Source organism: Vulpes vulpes, chromosome 16 (genome assembly GCF_048418805.1).
Source record: "Vulpes vulpes isolate BD-2025 chromosome 16, VulVul3, whole genome shotgun sequence".
NCBI classification, from domain to species: domain Eukaryota; kingdom Metazoa; phylum Chordata; class Mammalia; order Carnivora; family Canidae; genus Vulpes; species Vulpes vulpes.
In genome coordinates, this window is record NC_132795.1 from 20559240 (window position 1) to 20583970 (window position 24731).

The 24731-nt window shown below is 39.5% G+C and overlaps 2 protein-coding genes across 15 annotated transcripts in view; one reads left to right on the forward strand and one right to left on the reverse strand.

The window, feature by feature from the left end:
* The window catches only part of FLACC1 (flagellum associated containing coiled-coil domains 1), a 33424-nt gene extending 24590 nt beyond the window's left edge, over positions 1-8834 (forward strand). For both annotated transcript variants that reach the window (XM_026002475.2, XM_072741026.1), the window contains 5 exons: positions 650-753; positions 3735-3797; positions 6685-6774; positions 6907-7016; positions 8391-8834. In XM_026002475.2, the coding sequence (XP_025858260.1) occupies positions 650-753; positions 3735-3797; positions 6685-6774; positions 6907-7016; positions 8391-8502 (479 nt within the window). In that variant the 3' untranslated portion in view covers positions 8503-8834. The remainder of the gene's footprint in view (positions 1-649; positions 754-3734; positions 3798-6684; positions 6775-6906; positions 7017-8390) is intronic.
* A 617-nt stretch (positions 8835-9451) lies between these two features.
* Positions 9452-24731, reverse strand: part of CASP8 (caspase 8) — a 41508-nt gene continuing 26228 nt past the window's right edge. For 11 of the 13 annotated variants that reach the window (XM_026002545.2, XM_072741017.1, XM_072741021.1 and 8 more), the window contains 8 exons: positions 21763-22101; positions 19105-19210; positions 18107-18245; positions 17958-18002; positions 17489-17574; positions 15772-15913; positions 12697-13198; positions 9452-11561 (listed from right to left, as the gene is read on the reverse strand). In XM_026002545.2, coding sequence (XP_025858330.1) covers positions 11426-11561; positions 12697-13198; positions 15772-15913; positions 17489-17574; positions 17958-18002; positions 18107-18245; positions 19105-19210; positions 21763-22067 — 1461 coding nt within the window. In that variant the 5' untranslated portion in view covers positions 22068-22101 and the 3' untranslated portion in view covers positions 9452-11425. The remainder of the gene's footprint in view (positions 11562-12696; positions 13199-15771; positions 15914-17488; positions 17575-17957; positions 18003-18106; positions 18246-19104; positions 19211-21762; positions 22102-24731) is intronic. The other 2 variants (XR_011997717.1, XR_011997716.1) reach the window with 1 other exon arrangement.

Consider the following 24731-nt stretch of genomic DNA (forward strand, 5'->3'; position numbering starts at 1 on the left):
AAACAAACAAAATCTTTAAAAAAAAAAAAAGATGTTACAGTCAGTTTTGAAAAAACAAATTTTAGCTGTGCATAGTGTAGCTCAGCCCAGACCCATCCTGTGAACCTTGGGATTGCCTCCCTACCCATATCTCCAGCACCATGAGGCCGCAGAAGAAATTTGTATCAGTCCCTCACCCCCTCCTTCCTCCTGTTTGGTATTGGGCCTCTGTTGGCAAGTTCCCTCACACCAGAAACAATTTAAGCCTCCCTCTACCCCAGGGCTAAGTAAAGAAAATGTTATTGCTGGAAAAGTTACAGGAGCCAAGAGCTGTATTTTAAGGTAAGGATATCGAAGAAAGCATAGTGGTTACTTCAGCAGCGGGAATGGACAAAATAATAAGCAACAGATCTAAGATAAACTATACATACACAGAAAAATTGGAGACACTGGGGTGAATCCCATGTGGCCGATATCCCTGAAAACCATCACTGTGTTGACCTGACTTTCAAGCATCTCCAGGTGCACATCAGATGCCGAACGCCAGGCTGAAAGCACCTTGTATCTGACCCAGTCTGGAATTTCTATTATCTTCAGACATTCTGAGTTTCTCTCTGCACCTGCTTTCCCCACATTTACTCATACAGGTAATGTCTTCTCACCTCCGCAGAACAGAATATAACAAAAAAGTTTGAGTTAGAGTCAATAGAAGTAAAGAAGAAAATAAATGACTCGTACAGTGCCGTCTTCGAGAACTTCAATCGAGAGAAAGAGGTAACTTAGCTGAAAGCACATCAGGGGTTGAATGTGCAGCCCTGGGGGGACATTGGGTTCCCAGGGGTGCCTCTGTAAGTAGGTGAGCTTTTTGTCTCTATGTGAGTATTCCTTCTTTCCCAGCTTCCCTGGAAATACATGCAAGTAAACTGGCAGTCTTGCTGTCCTTATCCAGACGGTCTTACCACAGGGTTACTGTGGGATGAAAATTTAAATTAATGGGAAATAATAGAGTGCTAGACACATACAGAAACTGAAATTCCCTATTTTGCTAAAACCCCCATCTCTGATTGTTCCTCCTCATTGTTGACTGGAGCTGAAGAGAAATGGCAGTGTAGCAAACTAAACTAACATACAGTTCTTAGTAAATAAGAGGAGCTATCCCAAAGTTAGAGGGTCGGAGAGGCAGCTACTACTGTTCATCAGGTCCCCACCACCTTCATACTGTTACCAGGTTATAGTGAAAGTGGGTCTCAGATTGTTGGACATTTACTAAGTGAACATGCTTTCGCAAGCAGGCCCCAGGCAGTTATACCACCAGCTCTCTGAGCTTTTAGGAATGAGGAAGATTCATCAGAGGTATTTGCAAAGGCATGACTGAGGCAGGATTCTGTAACCACTGGGGTCAGCATAAGGCAGCCAGAGCTCCTCCTAAGCAGACATGGGACCATCTAGGGATCAAGTCTTAGACGCCATTCCCAAGTGCGTAGGCTACACGTTTTGTTCGATTCCTGTACTCTTTTCCTGCAAAGTGGACTGGGCCTCTCAAATAGTATCTACCTGGAATATTCCACTTTTAAAGCCCATTTCCAACTATCATGCTAATTAAAAAGCCACTAATTTCACCAATCAAAACCCATTTCTGGCATTCACTACAACTGAGCAACACAGTAATGAGAACACGGGGCATGCTGTGCAGTGTGTCTAGGGCTTCTGGGGTCTGGAGAGCTCAGACATCTGAATAAGAAGGAGCAAATTCCTCTAGTAATTCCTCAAATCTAGAGATTTGAACAAGTATTTCCTCAAATCTAGAGATTTGATCATCTGCACGCATCCATTCCTGTCACCTATTTTCTCTCCAGTAACACTGACTATAAATCTGTAAACGCTGCTCCTTCTCTCTCTCATAAAAATGTAGTTTACACTTAGCAAAATGCATAAATCATTAAGTATACTGTTTGATGAGTTTTGACAAATGTACACATCCATGTAACCAACATTCAAATAAAGATCTAGAGCATTTTATCAACCTACAAATCACTCTTGTATTCCTTTCCAGTTAAGCCCTATCTCCTTCAAAACTTGCCCCAAGACAACCACTGTTTCTCCACCACCATAGATTGGTTATACCTGTTTGCTTTCTATAAATGGATCATGCCATACATGCTCTTTCATATATAGCTTCTTTTCCTCAATACAACATCTGTGAAATTTATCCATTTGTTGTTTATCTCAGTGATTTCTTACTTTTATTGCCCAATAATATTCCTTTGTAGGAATATCACGCAGTATGTTTACCATTTTCCTGTTTTTGGAGGTTTGAGTTGTTTCCATTTGTTGTCCTCCCTATTTTATAAAGGTTTTGTAAACACACTTGAACAAGTATTTCTGTAGACACAATTTTTCATTTCCTTTGGGTATATACCTAGCAGTGCTATTACTGGTTTCTAGGGTATTATAGGTTCAACTTTATAAGAAAAGCCAATTTCCATAGTAGTTATACCATTTCACTCTTGTATTTTAAATATACAAGAATTCCAGTTGCTGGACATTGTCAACAACTAGTATTGCCATCCTTTTAAATTTGACCCTTCCAATGGGTGTGAAGTGATATTTCATTACAGTTTTAATTTCCCTGGTGACTAACTATGTTGGATGATTTTTTCATATGCTTTTCAGACATCTTATATGTCTTCTTTTGTAAAATGCTGGTTCAAGTCTTTTGCCATTTGTTGATCTTTTTATCGTTGATATGTAGGAATACTTTATATAATGTGGGTACAAGTTCCTTGTCAGATACATGTGTTACAGACACTGTCTCCTCGCCTATGGTTTGCTTTTTTCATTTTGCTCATATTATCTTTTGATGTGCAGAAGTTTTTTATTTTGTTGAAAGCCAAATTATTAATTTTTTCATTTTCATAAAAAAGTTACAGCTTTTTGTGTCCTTTCTATGAAATTTTTGCCTAGTCCAAGGATAGGATACAAAGATATTCTATGTTTTAAAAAGCTTTGGGATCCCTGGGTGGCTTGGCAGTTTAGTGCCTGCCTTTGGCCCAGGGCATGATCCTGGAGTCCCTGGATCGAGTCCCACATCAGGCTCCCTGTGTGGAACCTGCTTCTCCCTCTGCCTGTCTCTCTCTCTCTCTCTCTCTGTGTGTGTCTCTCATGAATAAATAAATAAAATATTTTTTAAAAAGCTTTGTAATTTTAGTTTTTATTATTCTGTTATCCATTTTGAATAATTTTTATGTATGGAATGAGGTAAAGGTCATACATAGGTCATTTTTTTTCTGTTTAAATATCTAGTTGTTCCATTCTGTTCCACTGAACTATATGTTCATACTGAGGCCAAGGCAACCATTGTCTCAGTTACTATAATTTGAGATCAGGGAGTAATAATCTAGTTTTGCTCTTGTTTTTCAAGGTTATTTTGGCTCTTCTATATCACTTACATTTCTATATAAATTTCAGAATTAGTTTGTCAAGAAAGTATTCTGACTGAGATTGTAGTGAACATAAAGATCAATCTGTGGAGAACAGAATGTTCAGTAATATTAAAAATATTAACAATATTCAACAATAGTAACCTTACCAAGGTTGTACATAAGTAATTTTCAAGATTTAACTTTAAGATGTCATGTCATTAGTTTATAATGTTTGCTTCATTATACCAGAATACTATTCTGGCTTTCTTAATTCTCTGAAAGAAGTGCCAGAAACCCCAGTCCTGACCCTTTCCAAATAAAATTATTTTTTAGGAGCTATTGAAACAACATGAAAAAGACACCATAGAATTAGAGGAGCTGAAAAAGACCAAACAGGTAAGCTTTTTCATTTTTCCTGTGGAATTAACATTTTACAAATGCATCAGTAAAATTATATGCTCTTAAGAAAATGTAATCTATGATAATTTTCCAAAACAAAACAAAACAAAAAAAGTGGGGGGAGGGGAGACCTAAAGCTGAATTTGCTGGATTCAACAGGTCAAAAATAACCTTAGAACTATAATATAAAGTCATCTGTAAAACAAAACTCTTAATGTCTTTCTAGAGCAACTTGAAGAAATATATAAGCAGTATGCTGTGTGATCTTAAGTGTCAAATGCCTTCCATTTCTAGTAAGGCTTAAACCACAAAAGAGTCTTCGTTTCTGAAATATCAAATTCTTCCTTTAAGCTCTAAAATTTTACAGTACTGCCCCCTGGGAATTCTAACTTCAAGCCTCTCCTTAAAATTCTAAGTGTGCCTCACCCCCAACAGTTTCTTCAAAGAATTCTGTTCTTCCGGGACAAATTATGGCACTTCCATGTGAGAGACACCTGAAGGGAAACTGTTCAAACCCATGAGCTGCCTTGTGGTTCTTCTTTTGCAGAGAATTTAACTTGAATCCAGAACGGACATGTTTGGGAAAAGACTAGAGATTATAAAATCATGGAATGATATCTTAGAGCTTAGGCAAGACTTCATCATTGCTGGGTAGACCTCAATGTCTTGCTTGGTAGAGGGATAGGCTTTGGAACAAGAAGACTCAGTGTATTATAATAACTGCTTTATTGAGCTTGTCTACTTATTCTATCATTCATTTTTGGATCCGTTTCTATTAATTGATTTTGCTCATTTGTGGTCATATTTTCTCACTTATTTGCATGCCTGGTAATTTTTTATTAGATATCTGCCATTGTGAATATTTTTCACATGAAAAACATATTCACATGTGAATATGTTTACCTTATTGGGTGCTGAGTATTTTTGTATTCCTTTAAATATGTTGGTACTTTGTTCTGGGATGCAATTAAGTTACTTAGAAACAGTTTGATATTTTCAAGCCTTACCTTTAAACTTCATTAGGCAAAATTAAAGCAAAATTAATTTTTCCCCTTAGAGAGATAATACCTTTCTGAGTAGTCTACCCAAAACTCTATGTACACTGGCTGGTGGGAATATAACTATTCCCAGTCCTGTGTTGACCCTAGTGATTGTTATACCTGCTTCATGCTGGTTGTTCTTTCCCCTAACTTCATCTCCTTCTATTTCTTACCCTCCATCATGCCACTCCAGTGGCACTGAACTCCTTGCTGTTTCTTTAACATGCCAGGATCCTCTACTTTGAGGTCTTTGCACTTGACATTCTTTTTTCCTGGGAAGCTTTTTCCCAGATAGCCACATGACCAACTTCCTTACCTCTTTCTGGTCTTTGCTTAGATGCCACTTCTTGGGGGGCCACTCTATTTAAAAGGCTTAACAACCCACTCTAACACTTCCTTTCCCTGTTTTATTTTTCTATACAGATTTATAACTAACTTGATAAACGTAATAAAGGCAGAGATTTTTGTCCGTCTTCTCTACCACTAATCTGCAGTTTCTAGAATAGTGCCTGGCACATCACAGACATTCAGTAAATACCAATTGATTTTTTGAATGAATAAATGAATAAAAGAATGCTAAATCACCTGGCACTTTGCACAATGTGATTGCAGTAGGTGATGGTACCTCTCTAGTCTATAAATCTTAGGAGGATGCTTATTCCATGGGAAGAGCTCTGAGGACATGTAAGAGTTAAATGGGGCTGACACCTGAAAGCAGAGACTCATCTGGTTCATTTTTATAGTCTATCCAGCATCTATCTAATGTAGAGCCCACATTTATCCCTTCCCTGCACTTAAACTGATCTTCTATCTTATCCTTGGTTTATTTTAAAATTTTTATTGTAATTATTTTACTAACTTCTATTTAATTTTTATATCTCCTCACTAGAATGTATATCCTTAATAGTAGGAATTTTATTTTTCTTGTTCATCATAACATTCCTGGTGCCTACAGCAGTAAGGTTTTTTTTTCCCTAATTAAAACACTGGTTTTTAGAGCGATGTTTGATTTACTGAAAAATTAAGCAGAAAGTGCAGAGATTCCCTATATTCTCTCCCAATACAAACATACAATTTTCTCTGTTATTTTTTAAAGAATTATTTATTTACTTACTCGACAGAAAGAGAGAGAGAGAGAGCAGCACAAGTAGGCAGAGCTAGAGGCAGAGGGAGAGGGAGAAGCAGACTCCCCACGGAGCAGAGAGCCCAATGCAGGACTTGATCCCAGGACCCTGAGATCATGAACTGAGCTGTAGGCAGACACTTAACTGACTGAGCCACCCAGGTGTCCCCAATTTTCTCTATTATTAACATCTTGCATTAGTGTGGTACTTTTGTTACAGTTGATGAACCATTATTAATACATTCCTTTTAACTAAAGTCCATAGATTACATTAGTGTTCACTCTCTGTGTATTCAATTCTATGGGTTTTGTCAAGTGCATCAAATCCATCATGCCAAATACCATATCATCAGAGTAGTTTCCTCACTTAAAAGTCCTCTGTCCTCCACCTATTTATCCCTTGCATACCCTGGCAATCACTCATCTTTTTACTGTCTCTATAGTTTTGCCTTTCCGTTAATAAATATTTGGTTTAATGAATGAATGATTGATAGCTGTCATGACAACCCATGAGAGCTCTAATGAGGGCTGGCTTTGAGACAGTAATAGTGAGTTTGAAGAGAGGAGTATTGATGGGCAAGACACAGAGGAGATAGACTTAACAGGGTGAAGTGACTGAACAGTGTAAGAGAAGGAGGAGCTAAAGTTGATGCTTCACCTTCTAGTCCAGGTGCCATGTAGACATTGACATGTTGTCCTGAAACAGTTTCTTCTTACACAGGTCATGGAGGAAGAATTGAATACACAAGCTGTTATCCTAGAAACACTTAACACGACCCTCTACCAAACCCAGATGGAACTCCAGAGAGAGGCAAGTCCCAGCTGGAGTGGGGATGGGGGTTGTGCAGAGGAATCCAGGTTTCTGTACAGCTCTACCATATAGCTCTGCTCCAGATGACTCTGATTCGGGAAGGATAGCTATTAAAATGTATATGTCTTTCAGAAAGCTACAGTGGGAAATCTGGAGAAAATGCTCCAGATCAAGATTTCTGAAGCTGAAGAAAAGTTTAAATATACCATACAGCTTCTGACAGAAGAAAACATTCATCTAAGGTATGAATGACACTGTTGAAAAAGACATGGCTGAGTTATCTTTAGAAAGTGGGAGGGAGTTTGGGTGAAAAATAGATGAAGATGAACCCAGGTATTCCCTAATAAAGTCAAGGCACAGCTACTTCCAGGAGGGAAATATTCACTCAGAGCCTGGCCACAGAAGTCACATGCTAAGGTCAGACAGTTCCTCTGAAGTGGAGCTGGGAATGTGTCTCAACTCCTCTCCCTTACCTACTCTTAACTTTAGTGCAAAACAGCACGTGAAATTTATCTAAGGGTCTCTGGGTTTATTCAGTTCTGTCAATGCATTTTAAATCCCTAAAGTCCTCTGCCCTCCAACCTACTCATTCTTTGTTTCCCTTCCCATCTCCTGTAAATTACTGATCTTTTCACCATTACTGTAGTCTTGCCTTTTCCAGAATGTCATATTGTTGGAATCTGTAGTACATATTTAATAAATACTTGTTTAATGAATGAATGATTGGAAACTGTTGTGACAACCCATGTGAGCTCTGAGTTTTTACCATGTACCCTGAGAGTTTAGGGGTTTAGATGTCTGTAGTTTACTCTTAGATACAGCTGCATTTAGTTCCTGTGGAAATCAACTTTAGGTCAGAAATTATACTGAAGGTGAATTTTAAATCATTGAGATAAATTTTGGTCAATATTTTAATAAAGGGAAGCTATTCATTGCATTAATTTGGTAGTATAAGAGAGTAAAGTTTTCCTTTCTTCCCTTGTAAGTTTTTTGACTAATCTAATAGTTAAACTGACATGAGACAGATTAACAGGAGAAAAACAAATTTAATTTTGTATGTACAGGAGCTCATAAAAATATGAAACTCAAAGAAGTGACCAAAGCAGGCTGCTTTCATACCCTTTGGACAAGAGTCAATAAATCTGTAAAGAATTGACAAGACAAGGAAGTTTGGGCTTGAGGTAGTAAATTAATGAGGAAGTGACAAGGTTTGTTTATACAGCCTTCTCAGTCCTAAGTTCCCTATTTCTGGTGATAAGGATGTCTCTTTACCTCCTGCTATAGGGACGGTACTTTTATTTCCGGCTTTCAGGGGGACAAAGGAGGGTCGGAGTATCTTTCTTGTACTGGCTATTGCTAAAATAACTTTAATTCAAACTAATCAATCTGCAAGGTGATATATTTTGGGATGGCATACTTTGTTTCCCCTAAACAAAATATTCCTCATCTGGGATTTTGATAAATAAATATCATATCTCACTAAATTCAAAACCACTGCAAGTAATGTGTCCAACTGCCCCCAGTGAAGGAATGAAAATCATATTTCCTCCCCAGATATCTTACATCCCCTTCTACCCTTTGAGTCTATAGTGATACACCTTCTCTTTTTTTTATAGGCAGAAAATAATTGCCAAAAATGAAGAAATTTATGAAGAACGATCTGGGAGGTCAACCTTTAGTTATAAGGATTATTCTAATACTTTAGAAGATTATAGCAATGAAAAATAAGAATTATGAGCAGAAAAATTGTTAGCCAGGGCAAAAGATGGTAGGAACACTATCTCTGTAGGCTTAGAGAATTCTTGTGAGGTTTTCTTGATAAATGGGTATTATGGGTTTAGTTCCTGGGTTGCCTTGGTTCTACTTTTGTCTTTTCACAATTTGCTTTCTTCTAAGTGGTTGAGAATGTTTGAATTCTCATCTCAATTATACAGAGTTTCAAGACTTCATTGAAAGGCGATGTTCTCTATATCTGGATCTGAGTTTTTTCTGTGCCATTGTACTATTTTCTCTTCCACGTTTGTGTATTTCATTATGAAAACACTGACCTAAGGAGCTTCTCCCTGTTAAATGTTGACCATATTTTGAAGTTTAACTTTTGTGCTCCTGGGACATTGAGATAATAATTTATTAATTCAATTCCAAAAACCTTTTCTTTTACATGTGTCCCCACTGCTCTACTTCTCAGACATATTCCTTATGCTATGATTTGGGGAAAGTGTCTGATAATTCTTGCCACCTTCTCTAAATAATCACCAGAATTCAAATGCCCACAGGGCAAGCAACACAAATTAGTGAAGTGGACTGGACATAAGGAAAAACAATCGCATAAACATGCACAGTGATAAATGGCCATTGGCAGCAGCCTTAGTATAGGGGATTGAACAGGGTGGTATGGGGGACTGGGTGAACCCATTCCATTGTTGCACACAAGAGCATAGGATCAGATATTCTGATTGGATGTTCTGATTTTTCAAAACAAAGTATTGCGGTTTTTATGTGACATGTCCCAATTTTTAAATATGGGCAACAGTTTTTTAAAAAAATACAACTGTGTGAGCCAACATTGGGAGGCTAAAATGAAACCTATCTGTGATCCAAATGTTTTCCACCTGTGAGATGCCAATGGCAAAAAACAAAGCCAAAACAAACAAACAAAACAATCTCCAACCACCAGTAAGTTAAAATTCTATTTTATTGTTAAAAATATTATTGAAAAAATTATTAAAAATTTCTTTAAAAAAGGCAACTTTGTATAAAATGAAGGCATAAAGAAAGAGCTAATGCAAATACATTAATGTAACATAATACCATCAGCAAAAAAGCAAGTCAGTATCAAGTGATACAGAAGCATGATATATATTCTAACATGTATATATGTTAGAAACAGCCTCTCTAACGAAACAAAACAAATTTATATTTTAAAAAACCTTTAAATTAGTGTAGAGGGTGGCTTGGAAAGAGAGGGACTGGAAGTACAAAAACATAAAGTTAATGTGCTCTTAACATCAGTCCTTTCAGAAGTGGATTTTTCTTTAAGATTTTATTTATTTATTCATGAGACACACAGAGAGAGGCAGAGACATAGGCAAAGGGAGAAGCAGGCTCCCTGTGGGGAGCCCTATGTGGGACTTGATCCCAGGACCCCGGGATCATGACCTGAGCCCAGAGGCAGATGCTAAACCGAACCACCCTCGTTCCCCTCAAAAATGGATTTAATGGTACTTATAAATAATAAGAACAAGGAAAATAATTCCTAGATTTTGTGAAATCTAAATCTAAACAGAGTTATGGTGCCTTTTGCCACTGAATCAGGGTTTCCTCATAGCTCAGGAGAGGAGGCTCATGTGTTTCTGGGATGGCAGGTCACACAAGTCAGAAGAGATCAGGTTGGATGTGGGAGCATTACACATGAGGATTTTTTTAGCTAGGTCAGATAACAAAAATCTCCTTTAGTGTCCTTTGAGAGGGGGTCACTGGCATCCCCCAGCATACTGTCAAAGCATAGAAATTCAACTGAGTAAATTTAAAGACCAAATAGGATCAAATTGCATTAAGTCACTTTCCTAAGGGGAATGGAAGGAGTTTGTCCAGTGGATTATTTCACCAGTGCTGACCAGGTAGGTAATTCCATGCTGACTGCTTAAAGATTACTTCCTGGGGAACTGAAACTTCATTTCAGTTAGGATTTAAGTCTTGGTTTGCTGACGTGGGGTTTATTTAGCACAAGTGACTCCATTTGGGGCCTGCTGTCTCTCTCTGTTTTATTTTAAAATTTTATTTCTTTATTCATAAGAGACACACAGAGAGAAGCAGAGACATAGGCAAAGAGAGAAACAGGCTTCCTTCAGGGATCCCGATGTGGGACTTGATCCCAGGACCCCGAGATCACAACCTGAGCCAAAGGCAGAGGCTCAATCACTGAGCCACCCAGGTACCCTTGCTGTCTCCTTTTTAACAATACCTTTTAGGAATGCCTGGCTGGCTCACTTGGTAGAGTGTGTGACTCTTGACCTTGGGGTTGTGAGTTCTAGCCCCATGTCATGGGATTGGGGGTTGGGGGAATGAGAGGGATAGAGTTTACTTAAAAAAAAAAGTCGCAAAAATACCCTTTAACAATTGTACCTCACATTCTGCTCCATAGAATTACATCCAATTAGTGCAAGTGTAAATCTGACAAATTCTCATAGGAACCGGGAATGAAGAATCAGCCCTTTCACAGAAAGGGGGAAGATTATGGTTTTCTTGACTTTGTCTCCCAGTACTTGAACAGATTCACTTATTCTGAGGCCTCAAGTGGGAAATTGCTTTCTCCATTCTCCCTCTTCTTATGCCTTATAAAATCTCTGCACTGCCATTAATTCTGTGTTCCAGGTTAAAGCTTTGGAATGACACCTTTAACCCTTTTTTTGCCTACTCTTGAGTTTTTTAAAAAACGTCTTCATTGAATCAAAATTAAAATCATACCTATGGTTATAAATCTCTAGCTATTACTGCAAAGCCAGAGATTTAGGCTTAAATTTGCCTAGGAATTAGGTTGTCCAGATTCTCATCCTCTCTCCTTCCTGCCATCCAAAAAAAAAAGAGAAAAAAAAGCAGCATTTTACAAACAAATAAATTATGCATAGTGTTATGCAACTGAACAATAACATCAATTAGGAGGGAAGAAGAGTTTTTTTCTCAGTGTGAAAGTTGGTTGTGGCATTTGTTTTCCCATGTTTTTCCTGTCATCTTTATTGCTCACTTCAAAGTTCACCTCGGTAAGGATGGTGAGAATATCTTCACCCCTGAAAAAACAACAATACCGTGACCATCTGTTGGGGAACAATACTGGCAAACCCTTTCATTCACTGTACTTAGTGACTGTTCCTTCCCTCAAAACATCAGGCATTTGAAATCATAAGTTGCTAAACTAAGACGTGTCAAAGCTTTTCAGTAAAGGAGTAGCTTTAGAGCTTAAAAACTTATCTTTGGTTTACTCAACATCTCTATCGAACATCAGAAACCTCAGGGTCAGGATCACATTTGGGTTCTTTCCCCCCTGACTTGTTTGTACCTTACTCTTTCTCCTACTATGTCACTTGCCCCCATAATTGCCTTAATGTCCCCAAATATCCTCTGTTTCTGTGATCATCTATGATCTCTTTGGGCAAGGAAAAATCCAATGTCTCCTGCAGCTACTCCCGCCTTTCTCCCCAGCCTATTTTATCATGTGAGCTGGGCAACCTGTTCATCCACCTCTGTAGGATTGGTGGTTTAACTTACAAGAGAAAGACATGATGTTGATGTTATGACTCATTCCTTTATCTGCCATGGGAAATTCTTACTCTTCATACACTTAAAGCATGATGAGATATAGAGCTAGAAGACTTCTTGCTATTCATCTGTCAGGTGTGCGCTTGGGTGAACTGTGACTACAAAACCATCCTTTAGCTAAAGGAAACATACAGTATAATAAATGAAGGAAGGATGTTTTCCCACATGTTGTGGTTTCACATCAGACCAAATTAGTGGGAATATAAAGAATTAGTATTCTTTGGTACTTTTCTCTCACAACACACCAAGAGGGTCGGTTAGCTATTATAGAACTTTAACAGAGTTGGAGGATGTTAAACATTGAAATGGATTATTACCTTCTTGGAAGACTTCCAAAACTAGTTGCATTGGCTCAGTTATGTTTCTGCCTAAGAACAGAGCTGCACTGATTTTACATCATTCCCTGCTTTGTGACACTCTGACTGTCCTTTCAGGCACTAAATAAAAGAAACTCTACAGTAAGTATCTCAGTTTTTTTTCCATCTATGAACTAAAGATGTGAGCACTTACCCCCTCTCCCACTTTGCAACTGACCTGGGAAGCACAACTATGTAATCCATAACTAGAAATTTGAAATGAGTAAAGGGCAGAGTAGCCAAAAATTACCTAGGACATCTTTCTCTTAGGCTCTGGCAAAGTGATTGTATATACCATGTCCCCTCCATGGGATTTCGGTAGGAAACACAGTTGTTCACAGTGGCCATCCCCAGCAGAAAGTCAGCATCCTCTGGGATATATCTCTTCTGATATGATGAGTCCATTTCTAAATAGGCTTCCTTCTGTTCAGAGTCAGTCTCAACAGCTATTCCTTTCTGGTATTTATCCCCTTGACAAGCCTGAATAAAAAAGATTTTGGGCTTGCCTGCAAGGGAAGGGCACTTTGAACCAGTGAAGTAAGAGGTCAGCTCATAGATAGGGGCTTCCTGCCCATCAGAGCCATAGATAATGCCCTTGTCTCCATGGGAGAGGATGCAGCAGATGAAGCAATCCTTGCTACTGTGGTCCATGCTTTGGTAGGATTGCAGAACTTCACAGATTTTCTTTGCTGTAGCATCTTTGAAATGCACTATCTCAAAATGAAGCTCACTAAAGGTCTTACTCAACGCATCTGAAAAATGAAATAAGAAAAGTCATATCACACCAAAGTAAATCCCAAACCATAGTCCGGGGCTAGAGAGAGCAATGATCAGATTAAGAATTTGAACCAGAACTGAAGAATAAGACCCTTTATATTCCTGGCTGAATTCCATAGTTTTCTGATACTTACTGTCCCCAGTTGAAAACATTTCCAGTCCTGAGGCAAATGATAAAGGGGAGAGAGTGCTATTGTTGGCTTTCTGTCTTTTTTTGACTAGTCTATATAAGATGGATAAGCTATTATTTAGGCTTACTACCAAACCAATCTAAATAATGATTGTATTACTTACATAATCAGAACAAAAAACAAAAAAAATAATAGAAGATTAATACTTATTTTATCCTGAACTCTCTCAAAATTGTTTATCAAAATACAAGATATGTGGGGCACCTGGGTGGCTCACTTGGTTGAGAATCTGACTTGATTTCAGCTCAGGTCATGATCTCAGGGTCCTGAGATCAGGCTCCCTGCTTAGCATGGAGTCTGCTTGTCCTTCTCCCTCTGCTCTTCCCCTTCCTCGTGCTCTCTCTCTCAAATAAATAAATCTTTAAATAAAAAAAAAAACAAGATATGAACGTTTGAAAAATCCGGTATTTATTTATACATTTTAGACTTTTTTTTCCATAGAGAATTTAATTTAATTTTTTAAAAGATTTTTTTTAATCATGAGACACACACACACAGAGGCAGAGACATAGGCAGAGGGAGAAGCAGGCTCCCGGTGGGGACCCTGATATGGGACTTCATCTCAGGATTCCAGGATCATGACTTCAGCCAAAGATAGACGCTCAACCACTGAGCCACCCATGTGTTTCAGATTTAATTTTATTTAAATTCAATTTGCCAAAATATAATATAATGCCCAGTGCTCATCTCATCATGTGAAATTTTAGACTTGTATTGAGTTTCTATTATGGAGGATGAGCATTTGATGCTCTTATATTGTTCACAAATTTTAGTTGAATCAATAGTACTATGTAAACACAATATTCTTCAATTATGTTTCCTTCCTTATTAAATTTTTTGTCTTTCCTGGAATTAGTAATTGCTGTATTTTTTCATTGGTTTGTTTTCTATATGCATAAGCTTATTTTTGCCCAAGTTCTCTAAGATCTAGTCAAAACCTTTCAACATTTTCAAGGTGCCTGACTCATTTCTTTACCTAAAAATTGTATATACACAGTGAAGTGATTACCACAGTCAAGCTAATAACATCTCACATACTTAATTACCCTTTGTGTGTGTGTGTGTGTGTGTGTATGTTGATGAGAACACTTAGCATATTTCTAGTATTCAATACAGTATTATTAACTATAATAATGTTGCACATTAGATGTCTAGATTTTTCTGCAACTCTGTACCTACCCTTTGACCAAAAGGCCAAATACAATCAAATATTATTTTAATAAGAATGTTTTTAATAGTGAAAAGCTTGGGTGGCTCAGTCGGTTAAGTGTCCAACTCTTGATTTCAGTTCAGGTCATGATCCCAGAGTCATGACATGAAGCCCTGCATTGGTTTCCACACTGGATGTGGAGTCTGCTCAAGATTCTCTCTGTCCGTCTCCCTTTGACCCCTCACACACACACACACACACACACACACACACACACACACAGCTTGCATGCCTCTCTCTCTTTCTCTCTGTCTCTCTCAAAAAAATTGTTTTAATAGTAAATGAATGGAAATCAAAGGTCTGAAATCTTTTCTTCAATGCCAAGGTGTATAATAAGGACTGATATAGTAAATGGACTTAAGCTCTGTGGCTTTGGAAATCTTAGAATAAATTTGCTTGAATAAACTGTTAACAGAGACCATTAGCAGAGTCTTGGTGATTAAAATCAACCTACACTAATATTCTAAATTTTATTCAGTTAAAAAAATAAATCATTTCTTAATGTTATGATTCATAAACACCATTTTCAAAAATCCATTTGTTGGGTTGGATTATTTCTATTTATTACTTTTAGTAGTAGCCATTTCCATGTTCACCTGTTGCAAATTCTTTTCTCATTTAATTTATGTTCTCATAAGTTTTCATTTAACTTGCAAGTTCTTAAAAGTTCTCTTATAAGTTGTTCCTCCTAAATAGGCTGAGCAAAAGAATATCTGGCTAGTTTAATATTTGGAAATGCTATTTCTATTAAAGATTCGCAATTTCATCTATCCAACTTTGTAAATGCAACTTCTATATGTGGTCTTGGTCCCAAGGCAATGTTTTCTCCTAATACTTAATACATTCTACAGAAGCACTATTCATTAAGTTGAATTAAAGGCAAAGCTTATTGTTGCTGCTTTTTATTATAAGCCTTTTAATAAGACTTGATATTTTGTCTTATATACATTACTTTGGTTTAAAAAGTAGTTAATAAAACAAAAGAAGAAAATATATAAAAATGTTTGTCATTTCCACAAGGAAATACGATTACATTCATTTTTTTCTGAAATATGAGGCCCTGTTGGTACAATTTTTGTTCTCACCTTTTGATTAAAAAAACTTATATATTATAAATATTTCACTTCTTTTCAGGGTTCTACTGTACCTGCATCCAAGTCTGTTCCATTCCTATCCTTAATGCTCTGAAGTTTGGGCACTTCCCTCCGTGCTACACTAAAATCATAATTGTTGAAGATCAAACAATATCCTCGAGGTTTGCTTTTCATTCGGTAAACTTTGTCTGATGTCTGGAAAACAAAAATCCAACCCAAGAGCTGACTCTGTGAGTCAAACACTTGGGATGTGAACAAATAACTCCCTAGTAAGAAGTGAGGCTGTCCTCTTAGCCAAACAGGGACACAAGTGTACTTTCCATGGCCCTACCCCAACTTGACATTATTTCTCTGGTGAATTAGTTTCCACCTGTTCCTTTGACATGGAATCCCCACATTTCTGCCCCACAGTTGTGTGTAAAATCAGTGTCCCAGTACTTGGGCCTCTTGAGCACTTTGCACATACATTAACACTGTTGTCATCATAACATATCTTCACCATTTGTTCTTGTTTCTGCTCAAGACAACTAACAGCTGTGCCAGGAACTAGAATGTATTAATTTGTGAGCATTCAATCAGGAAAATGCTGAATGGATGAATGTCTTAATGCTGTCTCTGGGCTGCCTATTGTCACCTCATGCTTCCACGGGCCATCTAGTCAACTCATCTATGTTTCTAGGCTAACAGCCCAGGGCCTGCCCTTCACACATGACATCGTACGGTCTGAGGATTTTGAAAGCCAATGACTTAATTTGGCTCTCAGGACCACAGGGACTGAAAGAGAGAGATTGTACTAGCCAGGCAGGTCTTGCCTAACTGCAGGTTACAGTATCCTGTGTCCTGGCTTTCCCAGGGTTGTTTCAATGCTGAGATACTCAGCATTTACTGGGAAACCCATGCAACTCCTCAAGGTAGAGAAAAGGGCTCCACACTAAAGGCTCAAATTCCTGGTTCAACTACTTAATAATCTTAAGACTTTGTGCAATTACCTAATCTTTCTGGCACTCAGGACGGTTAGCTGTTCAGTGGGGACATGAACACTCAGTAGAGTGCTTTACTATTTGCAAAGTGCGACGTGACTTTGGTCAATCCTCGATTTTTCAGGGCTAGGTAGGTCTGGTGATTTGCTCAGGAGCCCACTCATAACTGGTCTCTCTCAGTTTAATTTCAAGTCTCCCCCTGGACTGGTAGCATTCAGGTTTTCCTCTGCTTCCTGCCACAGAGAGGAAGTAAAAAGGGCTAATGAATCACAATGTGGTTGGTGAATCTTTGACGGTTAATAAACCCAAATGATTATGTCTAGAAAGGCGATTCTTTCCCCAGCTCATTGAGATGAGAACATAGAGACGGCTAGATCATGAGTATTTGTTGCTTACCCCTAAATCAGGACAGAGAAACAGTTTTGAAATGTCACCCTAAAAGAAAAGGCTTTGCTTTTCCCAGTCCCACTACGCTTTTCTCCCAAAGCCTTCTCCCGCTTCAGCAGGCCAGATGCTGAAAGGGTTGCCAGGAGGCTTCTCGATTCCTCAGCCCTCCAACTATTCCAATGCCTTTGTCTTTGGATTTAAAATAAAATTTTAATGCTTGTTACTTTTAAAACTTAAGAAAATCACATTTTAAATTTGTCTGTTTGTGAAAATTTTCTATAGTTCTCAAAATTTCCAGGAAGCATCTGCCTCTTACTAGTTTATCTGGAAACTTGAAAGCTAAGGAATACAAGAACTAGAATCTGCAATCCAAAGAGAAAAAGGAGTCTGAATTTCTACACACCTCTGATTCATAGTCCTGTTCTCCTAGAGAGTCCGACATTGGCAATATCTTCACGGATCCCTCCCTTATAGGCAACTGAGACATATCTGGAATGAGACATAGAAGGGAGGGTATTTTGGTAAAGAAACACATAGCACCAAGGATACCATAAGGTCCCCTTTAAAATGAAAATTCATGGACTACCTTAAACATAATATCCTTGCAGTCCACAGAATAAAAATTGTTTTACTAACTCTTCACCTATTTTAAACTTGTCAGCCTGGGGATGAAGGCCTACGTCTTTTGACAATAGTTGTATATCTTTCAACATGTAGAGAGTGACAACAAGTAGGCACCAAGCCGCCTACTTGGTAGTAGGTATCACGTCCATTAAGATGTGGGCGTGATAGAAGGTTGTGGGGAGAGGAAGCAATGGGGGTATCTGATAATAAATTAACTGAATAAGTCTTAAAAACATATTTCATATTACCATTTGAAATTTCATCTAGACTTCTTTGAAGGTTCATTGTTTGCTCTGAATTAAAAAAGAAACATTTGATTAGAAATAATTGTGACATAGAGGGATCTGTCCATTTAAGAATACATTTTGCTAATTCACAGTAGTCAAGTTATTTCTACCTCTGTTTAATTCTTCATAATCTGTGATTTTCTTCAGCAGGCTTTTGTTGATTTGGTCACAGATTCTTTTCAGGGTGTCCAAATTTCTTTCCCCTAGAATGACCCTCTTCTCCATCTCTATGAAAATATCAAGCAAGTTCTAGAAGGAAGAGAAGTAAAGTTGGAAGACTGGATGAGACATACTGGTTTTTAGATTAGGTTTTCTTTCTTTCTTTCTTTCTTTCTTTCTTTCTTTCTTTCTTTCTTTCTTTCTTTCTTTCTTTCTTTCTTTCATTCTACTTTCTCCAAACAGAGGGCCCACTCTAGTTTCCCAAACTAACCCTCCTGACAGGACATCCCAGTAGATCTTATAAAGCCAGTAGAGCACTAGAGAAGCAATTCTGTGTTGTATGGCCCAAGAAGACAGAAATGAGAAGGTAGAGGAAAAGTGACATCAGGTGTCACCCAGGCCCCAAGCCCTGTGCTGAAATCAGCCATGGACACCATTAGGTGAAGTTGTGAAACAGCTTGAGGTGCATGGCTGAGACAAGGTAGCCTGGTCCCCATAGTGACAGCCCTGGGAGCTGCGTCTCTCCTGACACTGCCTCTGGTCCCTGATTCACCTCCAGTCCCATGTTCACATGCACGCACACGCATGCACACGCACATGCACACATACAGAGTTCCAGGTCCCAGGTGGTTTCAGAGACTACAGAAGTGGGAAGATGTCTCCAGCTCACCACAGTCCTTCCCCACATTGGGCTATGCTTCTACCACCAGTCTTCTTTCCGAGCTACTGACTCTGCCCTGCTCCTGATAATTAATGTGAGCAGTACTTCACAGTATACAAAGGAATTGTATCTGCAACACTGCTGCCCAACAACATTTTCCTTTCCCCTAGTTAAAAAGTGAGAGTCCAGGTTGCTTTTACTGGACCAGCCCTCTCTCCAGTCACAGCAGTCCCCACTGACTGGCTCAACCTCAGGACCAGATCTTGGTGAAACATCACCAGGGCTTACCAAATCATCATCCAATTTACATCTGGAGATCTCCCGGCTCAAGAGAAACTTAAAGGATTTCAATTCCAATTTGCTTACATCTTCTGAAATCTGAAAAAGCATGACCCTGTGGTGGGAAATGGAGACACTTTAGAAATGGCTTCTCAGATAATTTCCCATTTGACAAAAGGAGTTGCAGTGGAAACTTGATTCTAGTCACCACTCCTTAAAGACAGCTAATGACATACTTTATGAGTTGAATCTTTGGAAAGAGGCTGCTGCAGGGACATAACAGACTACTGACTCATGCCCCAATGCTCCACCCTTAACAGAATTTGCAGTTCCACTGACTATGCCACACAGTTAATTTCAGTGAGATGAATTTTGTTTTCTTTGGTCCTCCACTATAAAGTCACTTATTGCGGTAGAAAAAAAAGGAAAGTTTTATTTTGGAAATTATACTTTTCAACATGCAAACTGGATCATCACTTCCTTGATTAAAACTTGTTAGCGCTCTCCTAGCTGTCAACTTCCACAGGAAGGCTCAACACTCGGTTCTGGAATACAGACCTCTGTGCAGCGAGTCCAGCCTACCCCCTCAGCTTCTCTAGCGACTCCTCACCACCAGTCCCCCTCCACTCCCCAAACACACCCAGCTGTCCTGTCCCCACCTTTATCTATGCTTTCACATCCCCATTCCCTTGTCCATCCTCAGACACAGAGTCACCCACTAAGCTTGAGTCCCGCCCGAGTATGCTTGAGAATGCATTCACCCCACGGTGCCTTGTATCCCCAGAAAGTTTACACACATGTTGTAATTGTCTGCTTTGGAAGCCCTCTGAGCCCCTTGAGAGGAGGGTTCGTGCCCTTTTTGTTTCCATAAGCCCAGGGGGTCAGGAGGTGAAGTGTGTAAGTGCAGAGGGCCTAGACTGATTTCGGAACTCTGATTCCATCATCTCAGAGCCGTGTGACTTTAGATGTGTTATGTGCTCTTTTCCCTCATCTGTAAACTTGTAGATAATACTATATACCACTGGGACATATTAAGAATAATACGAACAAGTTTATCTGACGTGTTGAAGCCAACTGGCAACATGCTAAGTGTTCAATACACAACAGGCATTATTATTTTTTCATCTATGATAAGTTCTTGAGATACATTTGTTGAAGGAGCAAAGCAAAGTTCAATAAGTTAGCAAACCTTCCACTATTATGTAAAGGAAAATAACAACACAAAAACATTTGTGAATGTCCTGGCCCATAGTCTCAGAGACCCAAGATTTGGCATGTTCTTTATCATATGTTTCTCTACTTAGAGCTTCTTGAGAATTTTGATTTTAAGTGGCAAAAGAGATGTCCTGGGTGTATGAGCTTCCTAAGGCTGCCATAACAATGTCCCACAAACTGGGCAGCTTAACATGGTAGAGACATTTATATTCACAAATAGGCCACACTAGGGTAGCCTGGGTGGCTCAGCAGTTTGGCGCTGCCTTCAGCCCAGGGCCTGATCCTGGAGACCCAGGATGGAGTCCCACGTCAGGCTCCCTGCATGGAGCCTGCTTCTCCCTCTGCCTGTGTCTCTGCCTCTCTCTCTCTCTCTCTCTCTCTCTCTCTCTGTGTCTCTCATGAATAAATAAAAAAAATCTTTTTTAAAAAAATAGGCCACAAAAGTAGAGGATAGTGGCTTTCAGCCCTGGCTGTGAGGACTCACTGTCAAACACATGCCATCATTATTGACAAGAAAGAAGAGACGGGTGAAATGGGCCACAGCTAAGGCTTGAGTAGAAGTTTTCAGAAGGGAAGCTAAAAATAACTTTAGGGAGTATCTGATAACAGGGCATGTTGAAAGACAGAAGTTGGTAATGTGTTTCTGTTTTTAAAGTCTATTACCTATATATATGATCACTCACCCCATGCAGCCCCTTCTGCCCATATTTTAATAAAATCACCTTTTTGCACACACACACATACACACACACACACACACACACAAAGAAATCTGTTACCAATTCATAAAAACGTAACAGAACATGACTTGTTATCACCCCTGGGTACCCGCTATCCCACAGGCAGGGAGAGACCCAGCTGCAAGGTGTTGGGCAGGACAGACGACTGAAGTTACCACCATTCTCCTGGCAGCAGCTGGGCCCCAGGGCTCGGCAGTCCTTGTGGGGTCCAGCCTGGCTGGTCCAGGATACTGGCCGCACATCCCTCTCTCTGGAGGACACTGTGATGCAAGTTTTTCATTGTGAAATAAAAGCCTAAAACCCCGCTGAGCGTTTCCATAGTCATCCACAAGCAGGTGGAGGGGGATTTCAGGTAAGCAGGGGCAATGCTTCATCCAGAAATAAGCAAAGTAAGCATGCGGTGTAGACATCAACCAAGCAGAGGCAACAGAAGGGTAGACAGAGAGAACATCCAGCAGACGACTGTTCTAATTTTAGCACACCTACAGGTAACGTTGCACTTTGGAAACACTTTTTTTTTTTAATTTTCTGGCTTCACTTTTTTACTGAATTATATACAAGGTCTCTAAATTTCTCTATCTGGCCCTGGTGGGACATCTTCAAGGAACTTCCAAAGTCATACCACACAGACAGCCGCAAGCAGCCCTGCCCACAGACACCTGTCCGCTGCACCCACGCCTCCCAGTGCCTGAACCGTGGAGGTCCTCCCCACCTGTAGGCAGAGATCTGGGCTCTGCCTGGTATCTGAAGCTCCTGCTGCATGTCTTCCTTGCTGGTGTCCAGGTAGGTCATCAGCAGATCCAGTCTATTAATTCGGAAAAGCAGCTCCTTCAAAAAGAACAGGTTGCTTTCCTCCAACATTCTCTTTTCCTGGAGTCTCTGGAATAACATCAAGGGATCCTTGATGGGCTCCTGCTTCTTCTGTGGGATGTAGTCCAAGCTCAGGAATTTGAGGGAGGCCAGTTCGTCACTGTCCAGCTGTTCCCCAATATTGTAGAGACATTTGCTGAAATCCATGTTGGTCAAGTATCAGGACGAGGTAGTTGTTAACCTAGGTCAAAACACAATATTATGTTCAGACGAGGAAGAGAAGTACCATTTACTGGTCTATTCCTTCATCAAGTGCTGTTATCTCTACTACACCAGATGTCTTACTGAGGACACAGGGAAGAAACAAAACAAAAAACAAAACAAATAGGACAGGTTTCTGCTCTCAAGTAGCTCACTATTTTGGAAGGTGGATATACAAATTAGCCAATGGTTCGAGAGTTAACCAGGGCACAGTAGGAATATAGCCAGGGGAAAGGGCCTCCTGGATGGCAGGCACCTTTGGGAAGGAGGTGGGAAAAAATGTATGTGGAAGATGGAGGCGAGAATGTTCAAGTCAACTCAGGCAGGCACAATTTGCCCAACAAAGTAACCATGAGTGTCTGGGAGGGAAAGTGGTGGCAATAGGGATGAAGCTGTAGCCAGGAACCATTACAAAGGGCCTCATGCTGTAGGGCAAAGGCTCAGGCTTTACCCTAGAGGTGATGGGGAACTCAGAAAGGACTGTAATGTCATCCAGTTTGGGATTAACATGAAAAGTGTGGAGGATAGGGGCGCCTGGTGGCTCAGTGGGTTAAGCATCTGCCTTTCACTCAGGTCATGATCCTGGGGTCCTGGTTGTCTCCCTGCTCAGCAGGAAGCCTGCTTCTCCAGTTCCTTCTGCCCCTCCTCCCACTCATGCTCTCTCTTGTGTGACCTGGCTCTCTCAAATAAATACATAAACCCCTTTAAAAAAAAAGTGGATGCCTGGGTGACTCAGTCAGTTGAGCATCTGCCTGTTGCTCAGGTCATGACCTCAGGGTCTGGGGTAGAGCCCTGCATCAGGCTTCCTGCCCAGCATGGAGCCTGTTTCTCCCTTTCCTCTCAGCTCCTCCCCACCGCACACGTGCTCGCTCTCTCTCCCTCTCCCTGCTCTCTCTCTCTCTCTCTCTCTCAAATGAATAAGTAAAATATTTTTTAAAAAATTTAAATTAAAATTTAAAAATATGTGTGGAGGATAGGCCAAAAGGACTAGAGGCCAGAGAAATAATGGGATCTGACTGAAACAATGGTGCTGGGAAGACATGCCACAGTGTTATACCCCAAAGGCCTCAGGATCACCTGCCTCTAGAGGCAGTTCCCTGCACTGGCTAACATTTTTTGGATGAAAACACAAATCCTGATTCTATTACTTGAGGTAATGATCAAGTGAACCAGGACTTATGTATTTTCTATATCCAATGTTAAAATAGAAATATTTGAGGGGCACCCGGTTGGCTCAGTCAGTTAAGAGTTTGACTCTTGATTTCAGCTGAGGTGATGATCTCAGGGTCACAAGACTGAGCCCTGCGTCAAACTCCGTGCTGGAAGTGGAGCCTGCTTAAGATTCTCTCTCCCTCTCCCTCTGTCCCTCCCCACCCCGACCCTCCCCTGCACACATGGCTCTATCTCTCTAAACAAATAAATAAATAAGTAAGTAAATAAATAAATAAGTAAATAAAAATATTTTTGATTTGCACATAAAGGTTAAATTTTAATATTTTCAAAAAGTACCCTGAAAGACTTTGAAATTTGTAGTTTTTCCTTTTAAAACACGTTCCTGGGCACCTGGGTGACTCAGTGGTTGAGCATCTTCCTGTGGCTCAGGACAAGATCTGGGGGTCCTGGGATGGAGTCCTGCATTGGGCTCCCCACAGAGAGCCTGCTTTTCCCTCTGCCTTTGTTTCTGCCTCTGTGTCTCTCATGAATAAATAAATAAAACCTTTAAAAAAGACAAACAAAAAAACACCTTCCCTCTCCCTTGCCCACTCTGATTATAGAAGCAGTGTTTTTTTGTGTGTATGAAAATTGAAAATACAGTAAATTATAACATGGTCTCAGTTATCATTATCATACACCACACACACATGCATGTGCATGCAAAGATGCATTCATATAAAAATTAGAATCAGGCTGCATATCCAGGTGTGTACAACTATTTTTCCCCCCTTAATATTTAGAACAAACATTTACCCCTACCATTAAATATTCTTCTTTGGCACATTTTTAATATTTCTTGATCTCCAGCATGCAAATATAGCAAAATTTATTTTAAGGGATTTTTAATTCCTTTACTCTTAAAAATAATATAATATTGAGAAGCTTTTTCACATATCCTGTGCATATCTCTGATTATTTCCCTCTTAGAAGCCGAATTATGGAACAAAACCTTTTATTCCCCTTTTAATCTAGAGCATACATCATTGTTTAGATACACTTTGAAAGATACACTTGAAAGATACACTTTGTATGGGGCTCTCAAAGGCTGCAGAGCCTACATCTTTCACAAAAGCAACCAATTATCATGAAAATACTTTTATTTAGAAAAGACATCTTAAATATGTGGCTATCACCTAATGACATATGTTCAAAATGTAGCAAGCAAAACCTACTGGACATCAAAGGGGGCAAACTAGCAGGTTCATTCCTTAAATCACATTCCATAGAAACACACATGTACTAAACAGACTATGCGCATGGACTGTCACCACACAATGTGCAACCCTGAACAACTGGAAACATCCCAAATTCCATCAATATAGAAATGGCTGATTAAACTAAGGTATAGTCGTACTACAGAATATTGTGCAGCAGTTAAGAAAATCCACTCCATCT